Source organism: Hyaena hyaena, unplaced genomic scaffold, assembly GCF_003009895.1.
Source record: "Hyaena hyaena isolate Hyena2069 unplaced genomic scaffold, ASM300989v1 scaffold_44, whole genome shotgun sequence".
NCBI classification, from domain to species: Eukaryota; Metazoa; Chordata; class Mammalia; order Carnivora; family Hyaenidae; genus Hyaena; species Hyaena hyaena.
The window spans coordinates 575,109-602,590 of NW_024080676.1; the positions used below are offsets into that span (position 1 = coordinate 575,109).

Here is a 27,482-nt window from a genome sequence, read left to right on the forward strand (position 1 = left end):
TAAGTACTAGGAAGCGTATATACTTAAGCTCAAACTCACAGTGCCGTTTCTCTTGGAAGATTGAGTTTTATCATTGGCAGCAAGTTTATGTCGGTTGTTTTCTTTGAAGTGACAAATTTGTCTTTAAGAAAATGTTGGCCAGATAGCCAAGTCAGAATAACAGTTTGTTAGTCCATTCAAGTAAAATGTTGTTCTTTGAAAAATGGCTCACTCAGGTCACAATTTAAACAATCTCACAATGCTTTTCCTCAACATACTATATTTTGATGTGCAACAAAAGTGCTTTATGTGTACTTCACAGAATGTTAAAAAGATGTGCATTCAAGGGTTGAGGTCTAGGTCTAGTAGGTTTACTACTTTAAGAACATTGTTGGGTTTTTTTTTTTTTTTTTTTGAGAGAGGAAAGAAAGCTCAAGCTGGGGAGGGGCAGAGTGAGGGGGACAGAGGATGCAAAGTGGTCTCTGCACTGACAGCAGTGAGCCCAATGGGGAGGACTTGGGGCGCTCGAACTCACAAACTATGAGGTTATGACTTTGAGCCAAAGTCAGACGTTCAACCAATGCACCACTCAGGTGCCTCTACTGCATTAATAAGGACATTCTTAAATGAAACTGGCTTTTAAAAAAAAATGCTGGTGCGTGGCTGTAACACAGTGACTTTTGTTAGTACATTGAGTGATGTTGCCTTAATTCTTTTTGAGGCATAAGCAGTAAGGCATCATAACTTTTGGAGCCTCTGTACAAATGTCAACAAAGTGAAAAAAGCAAACAATGTCTTTCCTTTATTATGAAATAGATTTGACCTCAATGATCCTTTGAAAAAATCTTGGGGATCCTGAGGGGTCTGCAGACTACATTTTGAGAGCTAAAACCCTAGGGCTTCATAACACTGAAATTGAGAAGCTCCAGTAACAGCCTTTTATTTAAAATAAACTATGTAATTTTATTTGCCTCTTTATCAAGTAATGCCTGGTGTGGGGAAAATAAGTTGTAGGTGTATTCTTTAAAATACCTCACATGTGCTTATTTAGTCATCTCATAATGCTTTTAATACCTGCCAAATTTAAACTCTATTCATTTTCCATCTTTAAAATTATCTATTATTACTTATTACTATTACTTATTTTAACTATTACTCTTTCTGAATTACTTTTCTTCATATTTACATTTTGATAAGACTTGCAGTTATTTCATAATCTGAGTATGAACAAATTAACTGTAGTAAATAGTTTTAATACACTTTAAAAAATCACTTCAGGCAGGCATTCCAGACCCTCCAAATATGTCAGAAGAACTAATCCAATTGAAAGCCAAGGAACGACACTTTTTGGAGCAGTTATTAGATGGGAAAAAATTAGAAAATTACAAAATACCAGTACCAATTAATGCTGAACTCAGAAAATATCAACAGGTAAAGTTTTATACTTATCTAATGAATAGTGACTATTCCTTTCAATGTACCTAGAAGAGTTTTTAAAATTTATTTAGTAAAATCTTGTGTTTAGTGTCTTTTACCCATTTATTACCCCTTTACCTATAAAAACAGTTTTTTGATCTGTACCTATGTGTTTTACAAGAAAAAAATTTTTATAATCTGTTCACATTTATAATTTTTTTCCTCTTTCTCCTAACCTTTTCAGGATGGTGTGAATTGGTTAGCATTTCTTAATAAATATAAACTTCATGGAATTCTGTGTGATGACATGGGTTTAGGAAAAACTTTACAGTCCATCTGCATTCTAGCAGGAGATCACTGTCACCGGTAATTTAAAATGTTAATTTCTTGGAAAAGGGGTTTTAGATGCTGAGAAATGTAAAAAAACAAAACAAAGAAACCCTGGTTAATTTATTGTGTTTTATTGTTGTAAAGGGCCCAAGAATATGCAAGATCAAAACTGGCAGAATGTATGCCACTTCCTTCCTTGGTGGTTTGTCCGCCAACATTAACAGGTCATTGGGTGGATGAAGTAGGTAAATTTTGCTCCAAAGAATATCTCAATCCACTACATTATACTGGACCTCCTACTGAAAGAATAAGGTAAGAACTCTACAACAAAAATATTTAATTTTCTGTTTTAAGAACTTTAGAAGAATAAAATTTGTTAAAAATGATTTCTAGTTAGTTTTTTTGATTGTCAGAACCTCCCTTATTTAAGAAAGATGAGTGTATGTTATATACAATCAGTGAGACACTTCAGAGTTCAGAGACATTAGCTATTGTTAACAGTCAATTGGATTTTCTAAATATTGGACCTAGGAACCAAAGCCATTCACTGTGCCCTTCTTGGGAGCCTTGTAATCACAGCATCTCTTTCTCTAAAAGCTCCTTCATCCCCAAAATGCTTTTGCTCCACAAGGGCTGCTCTGGCTGCCCTGAGACCATATCAGTGCTAGAGTTCATTGAGCTTTACCCTTTCTCTCTTAAACTAGTACATCCCTCATGTTCCTAAATACAGATTTTTAAAAATGTTTATTTTTGAGAGAGCACAGAGGAGGGGTGGAGAGAGGTGGGGAGACACGGAATCTGAAGCAGGCTCCAGGCTCTGAGCTCTCAGCACAGAGCCTGACGCAGTCTCAAACTCATGAACCATGAGATCTGACCTGAGCCAAAGTTGGAAGCTTAACTGACTAAGCCACCCAGGAGCCCCCTAAATGCAAATTTTGAAGAGCAGAGTTTCATTGATTTCAGGTTTTTTTTTTCAAGCTTTAATTTATATTCTAGTTAGTTAACATTTAGTGTAATATTGGTTTCAGGAATGGAATTTAGTGATTCAGCAGTTACATATAACACCCATTGCTCTCATAACAAGTGCCCTCCTTAATACCCAATATCCATTTAGCACATCCCCTACCCACGTCACTCCATCAACTCTGTTTTCTATTGTTAAGAGTCTTTTAGGGTTTGCTTCCCTTTCTCTCTTCTCCCCCCGCCCCCTTCTCATGTGTTCCATCTGTTTGTTTCTTAAATTCCACATGAGTGAAATCATGTGGTAATTTTCTCTGACTTATTTTGCTAAGCATAATACACTCTGGCTACATCCATGTCCATGCAAATGGCAAGATGTCATTCTTTTTGATGGCTCAGTAATATTCCATTGTATGTATATACCACATCTTCTTTATCTGTTCTTCAGTTGGTGGACACTTGGGTTATCTCCATCATTTGGCTATTATTGATAATGCTGCTGTAAACATTGGGGTCCATGTATCCCTTTGAAACTGTATTTTGGTATTCTTTGGGTAAATACCTAGTAGTGCAATTGCCAGGTCATAGGGTAGTTGTAATTTTAGCTTTTTGAGCAGACTGTGTCCTGTTTTCCAGAGTGGCTGCACCAGTTTATATTCTCACCTTTTCTCCACATCCTTGCCTACATCTGTTGTTTCCTGTGTTGTTAGTTTTAGCTCTTTTGACAGGTATCAGTTGGTATCTCATCCTGGTTTTGCTTTGTATTTCCCTCAGGATGAGTTGTGTTGAACATCTCATGTGTCTGTTAGCCATCCATATCTTTGAAAAAAATGTATATTCATGTCTTCTGCCCATTTCTTAACTGGATTGTTTTTTGGGTGTTGAGTTTGATAAATCATTTACAGATCTTGGATACTAACACTTTATCAGATACGTTATTTGCAACTATCTTCTTCCATTTCATAGGCTGCCTTTGCAACTTCTGTTGATAGTTTTCTTTGCTGTGCAGAAGCTTTTTATCTTGAAGCCCTAGTAGTTCATGTTTGCTTTTGTTTCCCTTGCCTTTGGTAATGGGTCTATTAAGAAGCTCTTCAGGTTGAAGTCAGAGAGGTTGCTGCATGTTTTACTACTGTAGGATTTTGATGGTTTCCTGACTCACATTTAGGTCTTGCATTCATTTTGAATTTATTTCATGTGTGGTGTAAGCAGGTGGTCCAGTTTCATTCTTCTGCATGTTGCTGTCCAGTTTTCCCTGCACCCATTGTTGAAGAGACTTCCCATTGGATATTCTTTCCTGTCTCACCAAAGATTAGTTGACCATATAGTTGTGGGTCCACTTCTGGGTTTTCTGTTCTATTCCATTGATCTGTATGCTTGTTTTTATGCCAGTACCATACTGTCTTGATGACTACCGCTTTGTAATGCAGCTTGAGAGTCTGTAACTGTGATGTCTCCAGCTTTGCTTTTCTTTTTCAAGATTGCTTTGGCTGTTCGGTCTTTTGTAGTTCCATACCAATTTTATGATTGTGATAGCTCTGCAAAAAATGCTGTTGGTATTTTGATAGGGATTGCATTAAATGTATAGATTGCTTTGGATACTACAGACATTTTTTTTTTTAATATATTTTTATTTATTTCTAGGAGAGAGAGAGAGAAACAGCGTGAGCAGGGGAGGGTCAGAGAGAGAGGGAGTCACAGACTGAAACAGGCTCCAGGCTTTGAGCTGGCAGTCAGCACAGAGCCCGACGCGGGGCTCGAACCCACGAACCGCGAGATCATGACCTAAGCGAAAGTCGGACACATAACCGACTAAGCCACCCAGGCGTCCCACTACAGACATTTTTAAAATGTTTGTTCTTCCAATCTATGAGCATGGAATACTTTTCCATTTCTTTGTGTCTTCTTCAATTTCTTTTAAAAGTGTTCTGTATATTTCAGAGTACAGATCTCAGTTTATTCCTAGGTATGTTATGGTTTTTGTTGCAGCTGTAAATGGGATCCGTTCCTTGGTTTCTTTTTCTGCTCCCTCATTATTGCTGTATAGAAATGCAACAGATGTCTATATGTTGGTTTTACATCCTGTGGCTTTGCTGAATTCATGTATTCCCTCATATGCTCAACTGACTGAGCCACACAGGTGCCCCTCAAATATAGCATTTTAAATTTTAGCCTGACTAGCTATTTGTTCTTTTATCTCTGCATTAGGGGATTGTGTAGTATCTTCTACGATTTTCTCAAGCCCAACTAGTATCCTTAATATTGTTATTTTAAATTTTGGTTCAGACATTTTATCTATATCTCTTTTGATTAATTCCCTGGCCATTGCTTCTTCCTATTCTTTCTTTTGGGGTGAATTCCTCAGTTTTGTCATCATGTCTAGGTTACTGGGTGTGTTTGTGTGTGTGTGTGTGTGTGTGTGTGAGAGAGAGAGAGAGAGAGAGAGAGGAAAGCCTGTTGTATTCCTCCTCCTGAGAGTAATGGCTATATTAAGAAAAGATCTTACACTGTTTTAGGCCTGGTGCTTCAGGAGGTATTTCAGAGTGTGCACTCTACTGTTGTATTTTGGCTGCTTCTTTCTTCAGGTCAATGCTCTACAAAGTTTCTCCTTGCCTACAGTTGGGGGGTTTGGATGTTGTCTGCTGTGTGGCAGGTTTTAACTAGGTGTGTTCTGGTCTCCCTGTTAGAAGTGATATCTTTCCCCTAGAACTGAGGCTTTGCAGCACTCTGTGATCAGTAGACTTGGTGTATATTAGGTGTTTGTGCTGGTCTTCTGGGTGAGGGACCTGCTCTGCTGATTCTGAGACAGACTTGCCCAAATGGAGATGCACCTGCAAGGTGCAGGGGGGCAGTCCTTAGTGTAAGCAGCCTCTGCTGGGGGGTGCTGTATAGCTCACTGAAGTGGGTCAGTGCTGATGGGCAGGGGTGAAATGGCATCATCCTGCTCTCTCGTCCCTGCAGCAGGGAGTTCATTTCTGCCACTCTTCAGGAAGCCCTCACAGAAAAGCAAACAATCACCTCTCTACATCCCCAGCTTCACCCTGCCTTCACCCTCTGTTCATGCTGTCAGATTGCTGCCTTCACCCTGTGTTCATGCTGTCTGCCTACTAGTGGCACAATGCTCCTGTGTTTTAACTCAGGTGTGTTGCTGAGTTTCACAACTCCAAATGTTAGAGACCTATACCAGTCTTCTGGGGGAGGGTCTTGTCATGCTTTGGCCAGTGTTGGTTTGTGTCAGTAAAGCAGTCGCATGACTGTGCAGTGGTTCGTAGTTTATGATAAAGCACAGCAAAAAGCTGGCACCAAGGTTTGCTGCCCTCAGCAGGTGTCTCTGTTCCTATGCTAGTGAACAGGGTAGCACATCAGCAAGCCAGTTCTTTGTCCCCTGAGAGGCTGTGCCCTCATTTTCAAATGCACTTCAAGAAGAACTGTTTTCCCCTGTGCAACCCAGGGCATCTCCAGACCACACTGCCCACTCCCAGGCCTCCACCTTCGCTCCCCACCACAGCACTGCTAAGGTCCCAGAGCCACAACTCCGGTGATGGTGGGGACTTCTAAAGGTAGTCAGCCCCTCTCCTTTTCCCTAGTCAGTGGTTTGGGGAAGAATTTTTTTGTGCAATCCCCTGTGCACTGTTTGCATCCTCTCCCCTCCCCCCCACCTTCTCCCTGCTCCCCTTCATCCCTCCCTCCTTTTCCTGTGTTCAAGGCTCCCTCCCCTCTGCAACACCTGTAGCTCTTTTCTCCTCCAGATCATTTCTCTGTAGCTCCTACTTTCCATGATATGGCCATTTTTCTACCTGTAGATGTGCAATTTGTTTCTCTGCCCTAGGATATATTTCTTGGGTGTTCACAATGATTTGCTATTTATGTAGCTGTGTTTGAGGAACAGCGCAAGCTTTGGGCCCCCTACTTTTCCACCATCTTAACTCTACTCCTTCAGTTTATCTTTTAAATCATGGATAGTCATAGGTTGCTGATTAGTCCATAAATTTGCTGCCCCTCTGTATTCAAAATAGGTAACCTATATTGAGCACTTACTAGCCAGGCATTATTCTTAGTAGTTGTACATTTACGTAAAATTGTGTATTGTGTATTTGCACAATCACCACATGAACTATGGTTATTTATTTTGTTCCATTTGCAGACAAGTCTAATAAGACATGGGGTCTGGGTCTAAGGTCACTCAGCTAATTAAATAGATGAGAATTTGAACACAGGCAAATCAACAGTTTGTACTCTTAAAGAATTTACTGTAGTGTCTTTAGTTAGAATTTTACAAACTTAAGCAAATAGGAAATCCATTAATTCACTAACTTGAGAATTTCAGGGGTGAATTCTTGCTTCAGGCACATTTAAATTGCTCTCATTTGCCTTTTCTCCCCATATAACTTGTTTCATTGGTTTGTGCATTCAATGAATAAGATGACTAACATAAACAGAAGCCCACATTCACCTAGCTTAGCCGCTGTCATGAACAGAGATCTTCCCTCTCCCATCATGAATATATCAATACTGGAAATGACTGACTGGCTTTGGGTCATGCCCCCAAACTAGTCTTTATGGTCAGAGGATAAAATATTGTGAATGGCTCAACCTGATTCAGTGTTTAATCTCTTTGGTGATTTTGGGGACATGTGACTGATGGCTTCACCTCACCCCCCACACAAAATAGTGCCTTCGAGGAAGAGGTGTTAGCAAATAAAGTTACAATGTCCACCACATTTTGAATCAGGTACCCATCTCTTTTCTAGTCAGGCTGAGTTAAGCTAACAAGGCCAAGTCAAAAGAACGGTCTTCAGGTAGTAGGGTCATGGATGTGGAATAAGCAGAAAAGAATGCTGGACTTAGTAGGCACATTGAAAATACCTTGTAAGATGGTAGCTGTAGTTTCCCTCTTTGAAATTCTATTACAGACTTTGCAGATTCCTCATTTCCCAATCTTATTTTTAAATACAGGTTACAGCATCAAGTAAAAAGGCACAATCTGATAGTGGCTTCATATGATGTTGTAAGGAATGACATAGATTTCTTTAGGTAAGAATTAAAAATTTTTTTAGAAAAACTTATGAAGAGTGTTAATATTTTCCTGTCTGAAAGACTATATAGTTCCTGCCATATATTAAAAGGTGCTAATTTTTTTGTTTATTCTCCCTTAGAAATATTAAATTTAACTACTGTATTCTTGATGAAGGCCATGTCATCAAAAATGGAAAAACAAAATTGTCAAAAGCTGTAAAGCAACTGACTGCTAATTATAGGATTATTCTTTCTGGAACACCAATCCAGGTAATTATTTATTGTTCTCCCCCACTGTTCGCCATGTGGAAAGAAGGTTTGACATTTGGCAGTGAATTAAAGACGTGCTTTTCCACCTGCCTGCTTCCTGCCTCCCTCCCTCCTTCCCTCCTTCCCATTATTATAGGAATAAATTCCAGTAATTGTGTTCGTTTGGTTCATAATGGTTCATTTGGTATGTAATAGGATCTGAGCAAACCAGGTTTTAAAAACAATTATGAAGAGAACTGGTTGGTATATGGAATTTTTGAATCACTAGGGGCACCTGGGTGGTTCAGTTGGTTAGGTGTCATACTTCGGCCCAGATCATGATCTCACAGTTTGTGGGTTTGAGCCCCGCGTTGGGCTCTGTGCTGACAGCTAGCTCAGAGCCTGGAGCCTGCTTCAGATTCTGTATCTCCTTCTCTCTCTGACACCTCTCTGTTCACGCTCTCTCAGAAATTTTTTTAAAAAGTTTAAAAAAATTAAAAAAAAAATTTTTTGAATCACTATCTTGTACACCTGATATTAATACAACACTGTATGTTAACTATACTAGAATTCAAATAAAATAGTAAAATGTAGGCAAACCATAAGAGACTCTTGAATGCTGAGAAAAAACTGAGGACTGATGGGTGTGGGGGGGGGGAGGGGGGAGATGGGCATGGAGGAGGGCACTTGTGGGGATGAGCACTGGGTGTTATATGGAAACCAACTTGACAATAAACTATTTGTAAAAAATAAAAAAATAGTAAAATGTGATTTTAGGCTACGTAAATAGAAGTCTTGTGTCTAAAGTATGGGAAACTAGTCAGACTCTATTCCACACTAGCCATTCTCCTTCTGTGGTATTACACCACAATCTGATTTAATGTTGAAAACTTAGAGCTGATTCAGAGGGGAATCATCATATAGTAGAGGTGTGGGTACCTGGAGTTAGGAGGAAATTGGAAAAGATGGTAGAAGGTTGTGTTGGAAAAGAAAGGAGATGAGTAAATTTATAGAAGTCTTCTGTTACTTTCGAGAGATTCTGTTATCTTCCAGGGGAACTGGTTGCAAATGTTCATACCTAGCTTGGATAGCCAACTGTGGTGGGAAGATACTCTTCATCATTCTCCAGTTAGTGGAATGGTGAACACCCAAGTGACCTTTAAGATTCCTTTTGATGCTAAAAAAAAAAAAAGAAAAAAAAAATCAGCAGTTCTTTACTTACATACATCTTTGTTACTTTTCTTTTTCTTTTTGTTACTGGACTGATTATTCTAAGTATTAGCATTTTGATCATTAAGTGAACGCTTAATTGTTCACATATTACTTTCATACCAAGTTTGGTTTTTTGTTTCTTTAAAGGCCCTCTTTCTTTCTCCCTTCCCAACCTGAACATTTTAGCTCCGAAGCTTTTAAGGGTTTCTGCACTGAAGACCCACGGTAGCCTGGAGTTAGGAGGCAGAACCTAAGAGGGATTAGAAGGGTATCCATATGGCAGGGCAGCCCACTATGATGAACCATAGCCTGAGCAGGGTGAAGAGGGCTTCTGGAAGTGGGTAAGGCAGTGGGCTGGCACCTTAGGATCCACACATATTGGGAATGCATCCAAAATGACAAAATGAAAAAGTGCTCCTTCCCTCCCCTCCCCTCCCCGTTTCTTTCTTTTCTTTTCTTTTTTTTTTTTTTACAAAGGAAACTTCAGTAGTAAAATTGGAAAGGTCATGATCTCAGGTCATGATCTCATGGTTTGTGAGTTCGAGCCCTGTGTCGAGCTCTGTGCTGACAGCTCGGAGCCTGGAGGCTGCTTCAGATTCTGTGTCTCCTCTCTCTGCCCCTCCCTCATTAGCACTTGGTCTCTTTCTCTCTCTCTCAAAAATAAGTAAACACTAAAAAAAATGTTTTTTAATAAAAAAGGAAATGGTGATGTTGGTCAAATTCTTTAAATCTTGATGTTAAGTTTAGTGTCAAAGAATCAGAAACATAAAACATACTCATCTTTCTGCTTTTCTGTTTACTGCTTGATAGATGCCACCAATAGGATTTAAACACTATGGACCAAGGCTTATTCTGGTGAAGGAGACTTCAGAATTCTCCCCAAATAGGGTAGAATATTTTCTTCAGGGATACTGATGTGAATTTTATACATTAAAATACAGACTTAGACCATATATGTAAAAAATGTAGTTGATTACCCCTCATGTATGTACCCAGAATGGGTTTTTATTAATATTCCATTTTTCGAGTGTAAGGAAATAATCCCACTACAAAAGATTAACTTGTGTTCCTTTTTTATATTCAGAATAACGTTTTGGAGCTGTGGTCATTATTTGATTTCCTCATGCCAGGATTTTTGGGGACCGAACGCCAGTTTGCTGCTCGATATGGTAAACCTATATTAGCCAGTAGGGATGCTCGAAGCTCTAGTCGAGAACAAGAAGCAGGTATGAAAATGATATAATTATATACTATGCAAGTGAATGTAACTTATTCCTATCTTTTTGAAGCTGTTTTCTCGTACTCTTAACAGGTGTTCTTGCAATGGATGCACTCCACCGCCAAGTCCTGCCATTTCTTTTGAGAAGAATGAAAGAAGATGTTTTGCAGGATCTTCCACCCAAAATTATTCAAGACTACTACTGTACTCTTAGTCCTCTCCAGGTTAGAAGTCCAATGATTGTGGTTGTTGGTGGTACATTTATTAGGAGAGTGCTTTGAATAAGCCACAAAATTATTGAATAAAGGGGATTAGACTTCGTCTTTTATCATTCCCAATCTAGCTTCTACTTTCACAGATTTTAGGAATGTTTTGTTCCAAAGAGAGATAGGACCTGAATGAATCTGTTTGGATATGTGGATGTACATTTGGATAAGTGCATTTGAGTATAGCATTAAAACAAAAGCAAGTATCATAGTTGATTTCTTATATCTCAAATTAATCAGAAAAGTTGCAAGGTTAGTCTCATGATGAAATGAGCCAGTGTTTATAAGGGCCAAAAATCTGCCTGTAGTGTCATATCTTCACAACAGCATTATAGGTATTGTCAATCCCCATTTTTGCAAATGAGGAAAAGGGAAGCTCAGAAAAATTAAGTTGCACAGATTATGTAGCTAATATATATCAGGACTGAGTTTCAAACCTGGGAAGTGGGACCTTTTCCCTTTAAAAGTATTAACTGCATTGCCAGTACATTTTTTAAATAAGACTTGGGTTTTGTACAGATCTGTTTTTGTACAGAGACCATTATCAAAGCAATTTATTGTATGCCTTTTCTTATGTAGTATTTTGTAAGGGGAGACTGTCTTTTTTATTAGTGAGACATGGCCTATATAATCAGAATTTTCTGTTTTAACTTTATGTTCAGGGTTAGTATGTATCAATCTACTTCAGTATTTTGAGTTGACTTAGTATGGTAAAATGAATAAAAGATATACAGATACACCCAGAACCTTTTTTTCCTCTCCTATCTATATAACTTGAATTTAGAGCTTAGCAGGACACTAATCTAGATGATGAAAGCACTATGATCACTTATATTATCTACATCATACGTCTGGGCCTCCATTTTTTTTTTTGTTTTTAATGTTTTATTTATTTCTAGGAGAGAGAGAGAGAGACAGCGTGAGCAGGGGAGGGTCAGAGAGAGAGGGAGTCACAGACTGAAACAGGCTCCAGGCTCTGAGCTGGCAGTCAGCACAGAGCCCGACGCGGGGCTCGAACCCACGAACCGCGAGATCATGACCTAAGCGAAAGTCGGACCCTTAACTGACTAAGCCACCCAGGCGCCCCTGGGCCTCCATTTTTCATGTGTAAAATTTGAATTAGCATTTTTTGAAAGGAATATTTTAGGAACAATGAGATGAAGATGTTTTGAAGTAAATACAATAAAGAAAAGGTGTCCTATGAAAAAATCCATGGTAGGGGCACCTGGCTGGCTCAGTCAGTAGAGCATGCAACTCTTGATCTTGGGGTTGTGAGTTCACACCCCATGTTGGTGTAGAGATTAAAATAAAATCTTTAAAAAAGAAAATCCATGGTATATGCCAGTGGTATAAAACATTTAAGTGGCCTGGAGGGGAGGACCTGGGAGGGAAATGACATTTGGCTTTACTTAGCATCCAGCAGGTTTTTATATTTTGACTTCTGTTTTTTAGCACTCTAGATTTTCTTTTCTTTCATATTGTTATAGTATGTACAAGGTAGGAACCAAGACCCCAAGGTAATGCTTTAACTTTGTATGAGTTCTCCTTTTAGGTGGCAGTAGTATTCTTATACTTCTCTTTACTTTTTTTTTTTTTTTTAAATGTTTTATTTATTTTTTTGAGAGAGGGAGACAGCGTGAGCACAGGAGGGTCAGAGAGAGAGGGAGACACAGAATCAGAAGCAGGCTCCCCTCTGAGCTAGCTGTCAGCACAGAGCCCAAAGCGGGGCTCAAACCCACAAACTGAGATCATGACTTGAGCCAAAGTCGGACGCTCAACCAACTGAGCCACCCAAGTGCCCCTACTTTTTTTTTTTTTTTTTTTTAAGTTTTATTTATTTAAGTAATCTCTGTACACAACTTGGGGCTTGAACTCACAACCCTGAGATCAAGAGTTGCATGCTCTACTGATTGCGCCAACCAGGCACGCCAGCAGTAGTATCAAAACTTGGTCTCTTTGAATGTACCTATAGGGTACCACATAACCTCACTTAGAGAAGATTTTCTCATTTACCTCTAAAGATTCAGGTTCTCTTTTATTGGTAATGTATTTATCTTCCTCAACAGAGTGGAAAAATTGAGTCTAGGACTATTTAACTAGTTTTTAATATTTTAGCATCCAAGCTTAATGTGTTACATTTGTTTTCTAAGTGTAATTTTAAAGGAATTTACCAAGATGTAGTGGATAATTTGTAATCATTAGTGAAGCTTAGGTATCATAATTTCTTTAATGAGGGCTGGCTTACACTGTTGCTCTTACTGTCATTTGCTAGCTGTGTTTTTGAACAATTGAAAATAAATATACTTCTTTTGTGGGTGCAATTTTACAGGTTCAGCTCTATGAGGATTTTGCTAAGTCTCGTGCTAAGTGTGATGTTGATGAAACAGTTTCTTCAGCTGTACTCTCTGAAGAAACTGAAAAACCAAAGCTTAAAGCCACAGGCCATGTATTTCAGGTATAGATTTTAATCTCCTTTTTAATTCTTGAAGAATCATGTTTTTCAGTGCAGCAATTTTTACATGGAATACTGAAGTATGGATTTATTTAACCTTTTTTCAGTATTGTGTATACATTCTTGAAAATAGAGAAGAGTATTTATCTTCAAAATTATAATTAATACTAAAATATACAAAATGCAATATTTTTTGTATATTACACGTAAAGAAGAGTTTTAGAGAATACTTTGCTTTAAATTAAAAAAATATTGGAATGCCTGCTATAGGGCAGTAACTTTTGTAAGCTCGGGGGTTAACTAAAGCAGTGGAAAACAGGTATCTTCCCTAGAGTATGAGGTTATGCAGTATAGGAGTTGGGTGGGTTGTGGTTTCTAGTAGAGAGGTCAGGGGCAGCCTCACTGAGAAGGTGACACTGAAGGAGGATTGAGGCATGCAGATATGTTGGGGGTGATTCCAGGCAGAGGATACCAGAAGTACAGAAGTCATGAGACAGGTGATGCCTTATGTGCTCAAGGGAAAGCAAATGAAAAAGATTAAGTGTCAACTTAGGCTTTCTGTCCCTTTTGGAATATTCCACCATAAAAAACTCCCAAACCCACGTGCTACCAAGAAATTAAACACTGTAACATTTTTAAAGATAGAAGAAGGGAAAGGGCTTATACCTCTCCCATAGTTTCTGTCACTGTGTCTAGCTGTTTCTTGAGCCTTGTCAGTGGAGCTTTCTAATGCAAAATTAAAAACCCAAATCATAAGCCAAGTAAAAGGCAAGAGAGAATGTGGCAAAATTAGAGAAAAGAAAGAAGGACTCTATAGGGTTCTGATTCTTAAACACGACCACTTGAAATAACCAGCTTGCACTGCCTTCCCCTCTCCCTGACTTGCTGAATTAGAATACCATGTAGAGGAGAGATTTGCAGATTTATAAGGTCCTCAAGAAATTTTTATACCCACTGAAGTTTGAGAAGCCCTTAGGAAATCTGTAGGAAATGTTGCCTTATTTGAGAAGCATCTGTAAGCATTATCCCACTTTGGGAAGGAAAGAGGTCTTTCTGCCATGAGAAGTTCATTGTCCAGTGAAGGAGAGAGACATAAACTATAGTTGATACAAGCAGTAAATGCTCTCATACGCTGCACGGGAAGCACTGGTGAAGGCATCACAGATGAGACATTTGAACTGATTCTTGAAGAATGAGGAGGGGGAGCAAGAAGAGGACCAAAGGCACTCTGGGGGGCGGGGGGGTAGGAGAAGGTACGGAGACACAGGCGTTTGTGACATGCATGGACTTGCATATACTTTTTCTCCCCCTTAAAGGCATTACAATACTTACGTAAGCTGTGCAACCATCCAGCATTAGTCTTGACACCTCAGCATCCAGAGTTCAAGAGTACTACTGAAAAACTGGCAGTTCAGAATTCTTCTCTTCATGATATTCAGCATGCCCCTAAGCTCTCAGCTTTGAAACAAGTAAGTAGGTTTCATGAATGTTAGATGTGTGTTACATATTCTTGATCTGTAACACTGTATAAATTTGCTTTTCCAAAATATTACTGATGTGTATGCCATTTCTTTTATTTCTTAATTTGGTTTGTTCAATTTTTGGTATAGCTTTTTTAAAAACTGTGGTAAATGTGTACAGTGTAATATACCATTTTAACCATTTTAAGTGTTAAATTCTGTGGCATTAATTACATTCAGTGTTATGTAGCTATCACTACTATTTATTTCTAAAAATTTTCCATCACCCAAACAGAAACTCTCTACCAATTAAGCAATAACAACTTCCTATTCTCATACTTTCTTCCAACCTCTGGTAATAACCTCCAGTCCACATTATATTTATATGAATTTACTTGTTCTAAATAATGTAATAGAATCATATAATATTTGCACTTTTGAGACTGGCTTATTTCACTTGGTTTTCCTTTTCCCTTTTTTCCTTCCCTTCCCTTCCCTTCCCTTCCCTTCCCTTCCTCTTCCCTTCCTCTTCCCTTCCTCTTCCCTTTCTCTTCCCTTTTTCTTTCAGTTTATTTTGAGAGAGAGAGAGAGCCTGTACACGCATGAGCAGGGAGGGGCAGAGAGAGTAGTAGAGAGAATCCCAAGCAGGATCCACACTGTCAGCATAGAGCCTGACACAGGCTTAGTCTCATAAACCATAAGATCATGACCTGAGCAAAAATCAAGAGTCAGATGCTTAACTGAGCCACCCAGGCACCCCTCACTTGGTTTTCAAGGTTCATTTGTGTTGTGTCATGTATTAGTACTTCATTTTTATAGCTAAATAACATTCCATTATTTTTTTTATTATGTATATACCACATTTGTTTATCGAGTCTTTTTTAAGTTTATTTATTTGTTTTGAGAGAGCAAGCACAAGCAGGGGAGGGACAGAGAGGAGGAGAGACAATCTCAAGCAGGCCCTGCGCCATCAGTGCAGATCCTGATGAGGGGCTTGAAATCATGAACTGTGAAATCTTGACCTGAACCCAGATCAAGAGTTGGACACTGAACTGACTGAGCCACCCAGGTGTCCTAAATCTTGTCATTTGTTGATGGACATGATTGTTTCCATCTTTTTGGCTATTGTGAATAATACTGCAGGGAACATTGGCTTATAAGTATCAGTTTCAGCCCCTCTTTTGAGTTCTTTTGGATGTATACCTAGGAGTAGAATTGCTGGATCATCTACCAGTTCTGTTTAACTTTTTCAGGAACTGCCAGACTGTTTTCCACAGTGGCTGTACCATTTACATTTCCATCAGCAATGTGCCATGATTCCAGTTTCTCCACATCCTAGCTAATGCTTACTTTATTATTATTTTTTTAAATGTAGTTATCCCAGTACGTATGAAATGCTAGCTCATTGTTGAAAATGCCATTTAAGTTTAGAACATTTTTAAATTGTATTGTCTGTCTTTTGGTGAATTCTAAGAGGTTTTTTTTTAAGTTTTTATCTTGAGAGAGACAGACCGCATGAGCAGGGTAGGGACACAGAGAGAGGTAGAGAATCCCAAGCAGGCTCCCGGCTGTCAGCATCTGAAGCCCCACGTGGGGCTCAATCTCAGGAACCATGAGATGAAGACCTGAGCCAAAACCAGGAGTAGGACGCTCAATGGACTGAGCCACCCAGGCCACCCCTAAGAGTTCTTTTATATTCTAGATATTACGCCTTTATCAGATACATGATTTTGCAAATATTTTCCCCCATTCTGTAGATTGTTATTTGACTTTCCTCAGTAATGTCTTCTATGGTTTCTGAGGAGAAGTCTGGTGTTGATCTTCTAGAGGATCCCCTTTATATGATGAATTCACCTTTTTTTCCTTGCTACTTTGAGATACTCTTTCAGTGGTTTGATTATAATAATTATCAGTGTGGATCTCTGAGTTTTTGGGGGGCTGCCTACTCTGCCATTTTTCTCATGTTGCTCTCTTAGTATAGCTTTCAAAAACAGAATTTTTGAAAAGTCTTAAGATTTCAGATATAATTGGTTTTTAAAAGAACCAATTGCAAGTACCAAAATGCTAAAACTAATACCATTTAGTTCTAACAAGTCTTAAAAATTAAGAACTTACTGTAAAATCTGGACTTTAGTAATTGTTTCTGCTTTCTGTAGTTATTCTGGCCTAAATTTTATTGAGAATAGTGAATGAAGATTTTAGATTTCACATGGATTAGTATAGAAAATGTTACATAATGACACATATGACATCCAGGTATGTATCCTTATATCACTAAATGCAAAAGAATAGATTTTTACCATAAAATGATAGAATATTACTTTTAGATTGTTTGTATATGGAATAGTTTTCTTATTTGGCCAAACTAACTTTGTACGTAAAGTGTTCATGATTTTCTTAACAAAGCTAATACATTAGATAAAGCTATTAGATATTGTCAAGGAATAAGCTAATTAGATTTCCAAAAAATATTTGCATTTCATTCACACTTTAGTTATGGCTTTAAGTTATTTTTAGTTTATTTGCACATTTTTCTCTTGAGTTATTAAACTTATCTCATTTTAGAATGCTTATTGTCACACTGAAGTGTCTGGAATTAAGATGCTTAGGAACTATGTGCAACTTAGGCCCAGATTGTTTCTGGCTATACTTATGGAAAACTTTCCTAGAATCTATCTTTTCTATTTCTCAGTTCTTTTTTTTTTTTTTTTTTTTTTATTTTTTTTTTATGTTTTTTTTTTTTATTTTTTTNGAGACAGCATGAGCAGGGGAGGGTCAGAGAGAGAGGGAGTCACAGACCGAAACAGGCTCCAGGCTCTGAGCTGGCAGTCAGCACAGAGCCCGACGTGGGGCTCGAACCCACGAACCGCGAGATCATGACCTAAGCGAAAGTCGGACGCTTAACCGACTAAGCCACCTAGGCGCCCCTCCATTTCTCAGTTCTTTTCAGCAATTCAGAGCAAAAGTTCTATCTTAGGAGAGAGAGAACTAGCTTGCTTTCATTTAAAATAGGTCTGTTCTCTGAAATGGAGGGAGAAATCTTATTTGCTTTTTAAAAACCTGGCACTAGATATATAGAAAGATGTATATCAACAAGTAATAGTGCCAGAATTATCTAATATTGCCAGAATTTTTGAATTTCAGGATACTGAAATGATGAATTCAAATTGTAGGTGAAATTCAATGGAGATAAGCAAAATCAATTTTAAAAGGCTTAGATACAGGGTCGCCTGGGTGGCTCCGTTGGTTCACCATCTGACTTTGGCTCAGAATATGGTCTCATGGCTCGTGAGTTTGAGCCCCAGTGGCAGAGCCTGCTTGGCATCCTCTGTGTCCCTCCCTCTCTGCCCCTTCCCTACTGGCATGTACACATGCAAAAATAATAAATAAAAACATTGGCGAACATTTTATAGGGTAAAGTTAATACTGATGGCCAAAATGAGGGTATCATAGCTTCACTGTCTTTTCAGTGACACCAGATTTGAGTATCATTAAGAGTTCTGGGCACTGTAAGTGGAAGATCAAAAAAAGAAGCTAGAAACTGCTTTATATGAGGAAGAACTTGAAAAACCTGGGGTAATTTAGCTTATGTTGGAGTTAGGGCAAGATAAAATTAAACTGGTCTCTAGGGAGGCAACTGGCTTCTCAGATACCCATATCAGGTGACCCTGGTAACCATTTTCTAGAGAAGAGTAATCAACTTTTCAAGCCTGCAACTAGATTTTATCAGAATACTTGGGAGTTCATCAGTCTTTCAGGGCAAACTCAAGTTATAAGAGATTATTGGGAAAGCCAGAATGCCATTTCTGCTGCCAGACAAGAATATTTATGTCAGATGATATATCCATACATCCAGTAGGATAGCTACACTGGAAGAAGATACTAGGAAGATTGTATGGTAAGTGTGGACTTGCAGACAAAGTATTAGGTGGACATTCTTAAAGTGACTGGTTGTAAGGTTTGATATTGCTGCCTAAGGGACTAAAGATAATTGTATGTGTGTGACACAGACATTCTGATAAACTCTCACTCTGCAGCACTCCTGTTTAATAGAAACTATGTAGAATGTTCCACTGATGATATCACATTTCTTTATACTGGGTACCACCCAGTTACACTCTCTTAAAACACCCCGGATTTTTTAAAAAGAAACTTAGATAGTAATCTGATTACAGATTTAGGGCCAAGAGATAGAAATAATTAGATTTATCAGATTTCTTTATTCTGTCTGGAGGGGTTCCTTGGTAGTATACCATATCTGTACTCTATATCAAGGAGGGGGGAATAGCTTTAGGGCAGTTTAATTAAAGTTTACAATTTAAGGGCTACTAAGGTAGAAGAGAAAAAACATTTGTTATTCCCCCAGGGTCAAATTATGACAACACTTGAAAAAATTATGACAGTACATATGAAGTGTTGCCTACCAGTTAAGCTCATTAGAGACTCAGTACCCAAAGTTTTTATTGGATCTGATCCTACAGACTCCCTCTGCGTAGTATGTACCAAAATTCTAGAGTCCCAGAAAGAAAGCAGGTCTCAGCATAATCCTATTGTTTGCATAACAGTTTAAGCACAGTAAGCCACCCTTATCAGGTAGAAAACAAGAGGCAGACTCTTAAAAGCCAAGTTTCAAGACTTCTTTCAGCCAAGGACAGACTTTGCAAGCTGGGCTTTCTAAGAAAAGCATTTCCAGTCTGCTGTGTTAACTTTTTTTCTACCTAATACTCTGAGAGTTTTACATGGAACTTGGAGTTTGCTTGGATTTTGATTATCTTTTCCCATCTGAGCTTTTGGTTTTCTAAGTAATTTTCATTAGTAGAAAGAAGAAAGCATCCTCCACTGAAGTCTTAAATTTTGGGCAGAATTCACTATCCTTAGAGTCCTTAGGGATGAAGATTAATACTGGGTACTTCAGTTTCACAAACAGATACAAAGATGGTTCTCTTGGATTTTGTTACTCATTTATTTATGAGAGAGAGTACGTGCAAGTTGGGGAAGGGCAGAAAGAGAATCCAAAGCTGCCAGTACAGAGCTCAACACAGGGCTCAAACTCACAAATTGTGAGGTCGAGACCTGAGCCATATTCTCGAGTCGGATGCTTGACCAACTTAGGCACCCAGGCTCATTTATTTATTGTAGCTGCTGTGTGCCAGGCACTGAACCATTTAAGTAGGCAGGAAGTACAAAAGATCTATAGCAGCATGGTTCTTGCTGTTCAAGATCTTGGTTGATGGCTGTAGCAGGAAGCTCCAAAATCCAGGAGATGTAGGTAGATGCTTTCGGTTCTATTCTTTCTTTTTTATAATTTTGATTTTTGTCAGATTTACCTGCATTGTTTTCTTTTTACTCTGTTCTTTTATAACTTTTCATGAACTATTTTGCCTAGGGATCATCTTTTTCTGTAAACACTGAGACTCTAGTGAGCCTCAAATAACTCAGGAAGGGGGAGAAGGACATTTTAGAGAACCTCCTGAAGAGGTAGCCAGGAGATTCTACACCTGAGCACCTCAGAACTAGTTCCAGAGGCTTCAGGGTGACAGATTACAGCTCAGAATGCTGATCTGCTTTCCAGATGACAGATAAGTTTAACCTTTTCTTAGCACAAGGGGAAGTATTTGTCACAGTGAGATTGATTGCATACTTTATTCAACACCTGTGTAACAACTGATTCTTTTTTTCCAGTTGCTGTTGGACTGTGGTTTGGGAAATGGCAGCACTTCAGAGAGTGGCACAGAGTCTGTCGTGGCCCAGCACAGAATACTGATCTTCTGTCAGCTTAAAAGCATGCTTGATATAGTAGAACATGATCTTCTCAAACCTCACTTACCCTCTGTCACTTATCTGAGATTAGATGGCAGCATACCTCCTGGTCAGAGGCATTCCATTGTTTCGAGGTAAGTGGCTTCTAAAACTCTTAGCAATCTAGCTATAGTCAATTATCACTTACCTAGAAGTTTGCCTTATGAAACATTTTGTTTGGCTAAGTATCTGCACATGTGTTTTGTTATTGTATAATTCAACCCAACTAAATCATTTTTAAAATACAGAAGTCCAAAAATATAATTGAATAGTTTTAGTTAAAAAACAAAAACAAAAGCAAAACTGTGACAGCATTAGGGAGGCACTATGAAGGGCCTGAAAGAAATGTAAGGCATCAACAAAAAGTAGAGACAACTACTTTTTCCCTCACCTTTTTTGGGGATTTAGGGTAGGAAAAAGCAAACAAATGGCTTAGCTAAGATCTCTGACTGATTCCTGTGTGTCTGATGAGAACAAGTTGGAAACTGGCCCAGGTAGGAAGCAGAACTGGTGAGTGTGGTATTTCTTTTATTTTTTAAGTAGGCTCCACACCCAACAACCTTGAAATGAAGACCTGAGCTGAGATCAAGAGTCAGACACTTAACCATCTGAGCCACTCAGTCACCCCCAGTGTGGTATTTAAGTGTGGTCTGCATTCTGTGCTTTAGAAACCTCAGGGGTTTTGGTTGTTTTAATGCAAATTCCTAGGTTCTGCCCCAGACCTGCTGACTTTTAAGAGTGAGCATTTTTTTGTCAGCATCCTTCAGAGATTGTTAGTATTAGCAACCTACAAAGGGGCTTTGGAGGTAGGCAGACCTTGGTTTGACTCCTGACTCTAGATGTGTTCTCTTGGGCCTGTTCATCAAAAATAAGGACCGTACTATCTTTACAGAGGTTTTAAAACAAATAATATAAAGTACAAAGCCCATCATTTGATTCATAGAACGTAGTAAGTGGTAGCTTGGTAATAATGTTAGGTTTCAAAACCTCTATCAGTATCTTCTAGGACTAGCACAATTGTAGCAAGCAACTCATTTTCTAATTTTCCTGACTAATCTAGCCTTTTCCCCAATTCTTCTGTCTCCACAGGTTAAAGGTTCATAGTTGGGTTTTGTCATTAGTGTTTAATTACATTTTTTGCAGTTTACTCTTTATCTGGCATCCTAAAATACAACCCAGTTGGACTTATTTCTGTTTGTGAAATACCTGAAGTTTTCTAGAATATATTCTTTCTAGTATTGAAGATGTTATGTGTATTACATCATATTTTAAGTCCATTCGGTGCCCAGTGTGGGGCTTGAACTCAACAACCCTGAGATCAGGAGTCACATGTTCTGCCAGTTGAGTCAGCCAGGCACACCTGTATCATAGATTTTGAGAGCAGTATTCTCATTTTTGTGCTATTTGCTATTTAACAGTCCATTTTGTTATAGAACCCTTAGAAATGTGTTAATTTTATTTTTTAATATCTATACTTTTAGGTTTAACAACGATCCATCCATAGACGTTCTTTTACTTACAACTCATGTTGGTGGCCTAGGGCTTAACTTAACCGGCGCCGACACGGTAGTATTTGTGGAGCACGACTGGAATCCTATGCGTGATCTACAAGCCATGGACCGGGCCCATCGCATTGGGCAGGTAAAATGTCATCACTCATTGGTGTTCACTTCTGCACTGGGAAATATACCCACACCAAAAAAAGACAGGAAGCCTTTGTTTAAGTTCCTTCTCTGATGACCTTAGGCAAGTCACCTAATACTATGCCACCACTTCCTCATGCATTAAATAAGGTGCTTGGGCTGAGGAAACCTTGGAAACTGTCTATTCCTAATATTCTCTGCAAAATAAGATTTTAAGTTCATTAGGCCAGGTAAATAAAAAAAAATCCAACCCTAATTAGATAGAAATACTTAGTTCAGGTATGCGAGCCCCCTGACTTGGTGAACCTCAAAGTTTATCAGTTTATTTGTGCTGCAGTTGCTTAACTTCTTTTTGTCATTCAGAAACGTGTGGTTAACGTGTACCGATTGATAACCAGAGGAACGTTGGAAGAGAAAATAATGGGTTTGCAAAAATTTAAGATGAACATCGCGAATACTGTGATTAGCCAGGAGAATTCTAGTTTGCAGAGTATGGGGACAGATCAGCTTCTTGATCTGTTTACTCTTGATAAGGTAAAGAAATTATACCAGCTTAATTTACTTTATCTTTAAGGTGTTCACAAATTTCCGGGACTGCTTGGTGAAAGTATTAGAGTGAGCAGCAAAATGCATTCACTTTAGTATTAAGTAGGCAACCCTTTGAGGGAATTTTTGATGGCCAGATAAAATTCTCCAGGATACTAGGGGATGTTTGAAGTTTGGACTTTCTGATTGCTGTCTTTAGTGTTTTAGCCCTTTCCTGCTGCTAAAAGATAACTAGACCTGGTCGGCTAGACCTGGGTCGGTGTTTCTTGCCCTGGTTCCTATTAACTAGTGACCTTAGGCAAATTAACTTCTTTGCTCAGAGACATCTTTGCTCTTGGGAGGATAAAAATGCCTCTATCACTGCATGGTTGTGAAGAGAAAATGAAATGCTATATGTAAGCACTTAGAAAAGGTACCTAGTATAGATTCTCAAAAAATCATAGCCATTATTGTTATTGTGGATGATGGAACCAATTTATCAGATAACAATCCATAATCAAAGGATGCAGCAGCCAGAAATATTATTCAGTCTAATAATGTTAAACTTTAATAGGGTTGGATTTAAAGTCCTGCATAGGTTCAGGAAGTCAGATGTACACACAGTATTAATTATGGTGAGAAATGGTCTTATATAAGTAAGCCAGCTATAATAATAGAATTGTAATGTCCAAATATGAGAGAAAGTAGTTCCATTATAACTCACATTTAAAATATGTCTGGTGCTGGGTGCTGCATTGTAAACGGTAATTAATTAGTAAGTCCTCAAGAGATAGCCAGATGGAGGCTTTTTAGTCATGTCATATAAGTAAAGTTGAACAAGATATGTGTTCAGGATATGTGTGTAACCTAGGAAAGAGAGAAGGCTCAAAGAAATCTAGATTGCTATTTTTTTTTTTTTAATGTTTGTTTATTTTTGAGAGAGAGAGAGAGAGAGAGTTAGGGAGGGGCAGAGAGAAAGGGAGACAGAGGATCTGAAGCAGTCTCTTTGCTATCAGTGCAGAACCCAGTGCGGGCTCAAACTCACCAACAGTGAGATCATGACCTGAGCCAAAGTCTGATGCTTAACAACTGAGTCACCCAGATGCCCCTGGATTGTTGTTTTCAAATAGTTCTTACTCTGTTTGAAAGAATATTCTTTTGGGTGACTTTCAGCTAGGAGAACTATGCTCAGGGGATGTTCTAGGGAAGCAGAAGCTATTACCATAAAGGATCCTGTTCTGACAGTTGGCAAAATTTGAATATGGACTATATATCAGATAGGTATTAAGTTTCCTTAATTTGGTCATTATACTTTGGTTATGTAAGAGAACATCCTTGTTCTTAATACAGATTGATTTTGGGGCACCTGGGTGGCTCAGTCGGTTAAGCCTCTGACTTGGGCTCAGGTCATGATCTTACAGTTCTTGAGTTCAAGCCCCACATCAGGCTCTGTGCTGACAGCTCAGAGCCTGGAGCTTGCTTCAGATTCTGTGTCTGTCTCTCACAAAAGTAAACATTAAAAAGAAAGAAGAAGGAAAAAAAATAATAGGCTGATTCCTATCAAGGGATAAAAGGGCATAATATCCACAACTTACTCTCAAATGCTGATAATTTGTATATCTAATATATCCATATACAATTAAAAAGTTCTTTGTAATGTTCTTATAGTTCTTCTATAATCTTGAAATTCTTCCTAAATAAAAGGCTTAAAATAAATTTTTAGGAGATCATGATTAACTCTAATGAATGAGTGCGATGTTAGGAACTATAATTTCTGAAGCTTATAATCTTTCATTTTATCTTTCTGCCAAATTTTTTAAGGATGGCAAAGCAGAAAAGGCCGACACCTCTACTTCTGGAAAAGCAAGTATGAAATCAATCCTTGAAAACCTGAGTGATCTTTGGGATCAAGAACAATATGATTCAGAGTACAGCCTGGAAAATTTTATGCATTCTCTCAAGTAACTATCAAATATTGTAAATGCAATTGCTGCTAGTTCAGTTACATTTCTGCTGATATTCAGCAAATTTCAAAGTTTATGGTGAACTTTTAGCTCAATGTGTAAATAGATCTGAAGAATATTCAGCATAACGCTGGTTCTTGTTTCACTGGGGGGAACAAGTTATTCTCAAATATTTGCACTGTATTAAATTTAAATGTTAATGTGAAATGGTTTAAATTTTACGTGCTGAATAGCTGCAGAGCAGAGGAACCAAACCAGGTTTACATGTGCTACCATGAGGTGTTCTTACTGGGAATGAGCCTCCTGTCTTTACATAGTCCCTTTGTGCAGGATAATATCCATGAGTACTTTAGTGTTCATGTACATTTTTTTCTTTTAAATAGAACTTGTTTTTATAAATGATTAAAAATTGGGCTTTTTTTTGTATAAAAGCCTTAATGAGCCATAATTTTAAGAATAATGACTACAATATTGGTCACTCTTGGAACACGAAAATCTTAGACAATGAATTGAACCTGGCCCTTGGTGGAAACCTTTATATATTAATGCAGATGCATAGTGTTTTTCAAATCTTTAACATCATTTTGTCAACTTTTAAAATATATCAACTATTCTAAATACAGGTAATGGTCTATTTAAGGCTATCATAACATCCTATTAAGAGGGTGTTTTTTTAATTTATCTAATGGCTAGGATATAGCCCGATTCAGAGAACGTATGTACTCAATAGGTTTCAATCATATATATATATATATATATATAATATATTTTTTGTAACTATGAACATATACAGTTTTCCAGTAGATTTTACACTGTTTAGAATTCCAAACCTATGGTGAAAAGACTGTTTATTGTAGTAATGCATGACGGAAGCATAAAAGGGAGAAATAATTCCTTTATATACACAAGCATACATAAATACACATATCTATATGCACAGATGTACCTATCCTGCATCCTACAAGGTGCTTGGTATTGGCACTAAAATCATGTAGTTATAATGGGCAGCAATAATAATTGGGCATGAAACTGATTAGTGTTAGAAAAGTGAGCTCAGTGCTGAGGGTGGGTATATGTATATAGATATGCATGTATGTGTATGTAAATAATTTTATAAATTTCACACATAAATTAATACATGCCTGTGTGCATATATATGTATGGGATATATTTGTATATACATGTACAGGTAATAAATATCCCCAAGGTTTGTGGCTGGCCATACACATAGGCATTGGTTTAAAAACCATCAGACCTCAGCTGTAAAATAACAACTTTTTTGTTTAAAATCATTAAAGTTATACTGTTCTGCAGCATTTAGACATGGACATTTGTCACATTTCAGTAGCTTTGACAACCATACTGTAACATTAAACCTAGCATTCCATGGAGAATAAAAAATAAGATTGAAACTGTAAAATATATGCACTGTGTGTTATTTTTAGGAAATATCACTAGAAAAAGCAAGACAGAAATTACTAGTTCACATATAAAGGTTCTAAAAAAGCCCAACACCTTTCTTTCTTACTAAATGGTTAATTTTTATTATTATATGCCATTTCCATAAGCCAGCTATTTAACATAGCTCATAGTAACTGATGTTTTCTGAGACTAAATAAGCAACAATATATAAACAGGAAGGGACACACCATAAAAGTTAAAGGTCTTTTTCCAATTTGAAAGGTTAGACAGGCCAGAAGGTAGAATTTTGAGAGAGTAAACGATTTTGTTTTGGGTTTGTTGCCGGGGTTTGGGGGAGGTGGTTGGTTATTTCATCTTAAAAATTTTTTAAGTTTATTTTGAGAGAGCAAGTGAGCATACACATGTGAGTGAAAGAGGGGCACAGAGAGAGGATCACAGGCAGGCTCCAGCTCAGGAACCATGAAATCATGACCCAAGATCAAGAGTCAGATGCTTAACTGACTGAGTCACACAGGTGCCCCAAGAGTAAAATGTTTCTGGAAGCACAAACAGGAAAATGATAAAGGATTGCGTCTTAGTGAGAAAGGAAGGGTCAGAGGAAGACTCAGTGTGACCATAACAAAAAAAACATAACCATTTGAATTATAACTAAATCATACCCAAAGAAAAACACAAACAGGTAAGAAGAGTTCTCAATTAAGTGCTCCATTTACAGTCACAGTAGTATAGCTGAACTGAGCAGTGAATGATTAAAGATATTTATAGCTGTTAATTTTGTGGAGTGATAAGAGTATGATAGTTAACAATTTTTAAAAAGTGTGCATATGGGAAACAAGCATAAGAGAATGTTGATAATATTTAAGATGAGTAATGGGTTCATGGATAGCCATTGTACTAGTTCCCTTTTTCTGTTTTTAACTTGAAATTTTTGGTAATTATCAGTCATCAGCAGTTTTTCCTTTAGGAAAATCTTACATTTTTAGCACTAAAGAAACATTAAAATCTGGGGTTCTGGGTATAATTTTTGTGTATCCACAGACATTTCTCTAAAGATTATTCTAGTCTTTTAACAAGAACTTATTATAATGGTAATAAGAGTGAAAGTCTCTGATTTGAGACTGAATGAACCAGTAAAGTTATAGCCTTATTCCTTCTGGATCGTCATATAAGTATATTTGAAAGTAAACACTTCTAGTAACACCTTATGAAATATAGAAGTATTATGTTCTAAAAAGTGAAGCTGAGAACATGACCACTTAGAGGCAAAAGTGGGGTAGCTATAATAGTGTAATAGAAATTATAGAAAAGCAGCTATTGTTCAATTACACATCTGTTACAAATAGTTAATCCTAATACAATTATATATGTCCTGATTAAAGATAGACCTCAGTTTCTTAGAATACACACTGGCATTGGTGGAAGCTAAAGTGAAATTGATTGCAGGAACATCTATTATCAAGTGCTGGAGTAGGCAGTGTGAATCTATAAAGCAAAAAGTTGTTTTGTCAGTTAATACAAAATGTTTGCTATTCACACAAATCAGTGTCTGTCCTCATCTCTAAGATGACAAAAA

General features: G+C 37.8%; 1 protein-coding gene across 3 annotated transcripts in view; it reads left to right on the plus strand.

Annotated features, from left to right (window-relative positions):
* Positions 1-25,901, plus strand: part of BTAF1 (B-TFIID TATA-box binding protein associated factor 1) — a 105,843-nt gene extending 79,942 nt beyond the window's left edge. For all 3 annotated transcript variants that reach the window (XM_039230227.1, XM_039230228.1, XM_039230229.1), the window contains 13 exons: positions 1,258-1,410; positions 1,640-1,761; positions 1,870-2,037; positions 7,639-7,716; positions 7,839-7,968; positions 10,244-10,385; positions 10,472-10,602; positions 12,974-13,099; positions 14,413-14,565; positions 20,239-20,450; positions 21,837-21,996; positions 22,362-22,532; positions 24,345-25,901. In XM_039230227.1, the coding sequence (XP_039086158.1) occupies positions 1,258-1,410; positions 1,640-1,761; positions 1,870-2,037; positions 7,639-7,716; positions 7,839-7,968; positions 10,244-10,385; positions 10,472-10,602; positions 12,974-13,099; positions 14,413-14,565; positions 20,239-20,450; positions 21,837-21,996; positions 22,362-22,532; positions 24,345-24,488 (1,890 nt within the window). In that variant the 3' untranslated portion in view covers positions 24,489-25,901. The remainder of the gene's footprint in view (positions 1-1,257; positions 1,411-1,639; positions 1,762-1,869; positions 2,038-7,638; positions 7,717-7,838; positions 7,969-10,243; positions 10,386-10,471; positions 10,603-12,973; positions 13,100-14,412; positions 14,566-20,238; positions 20,451-21,836; positions 21,997-22,361; positions 22,533-24,344) is intronic.
* Positions 25,902-27,482: the final 1,581 nt, after the last annotated feature.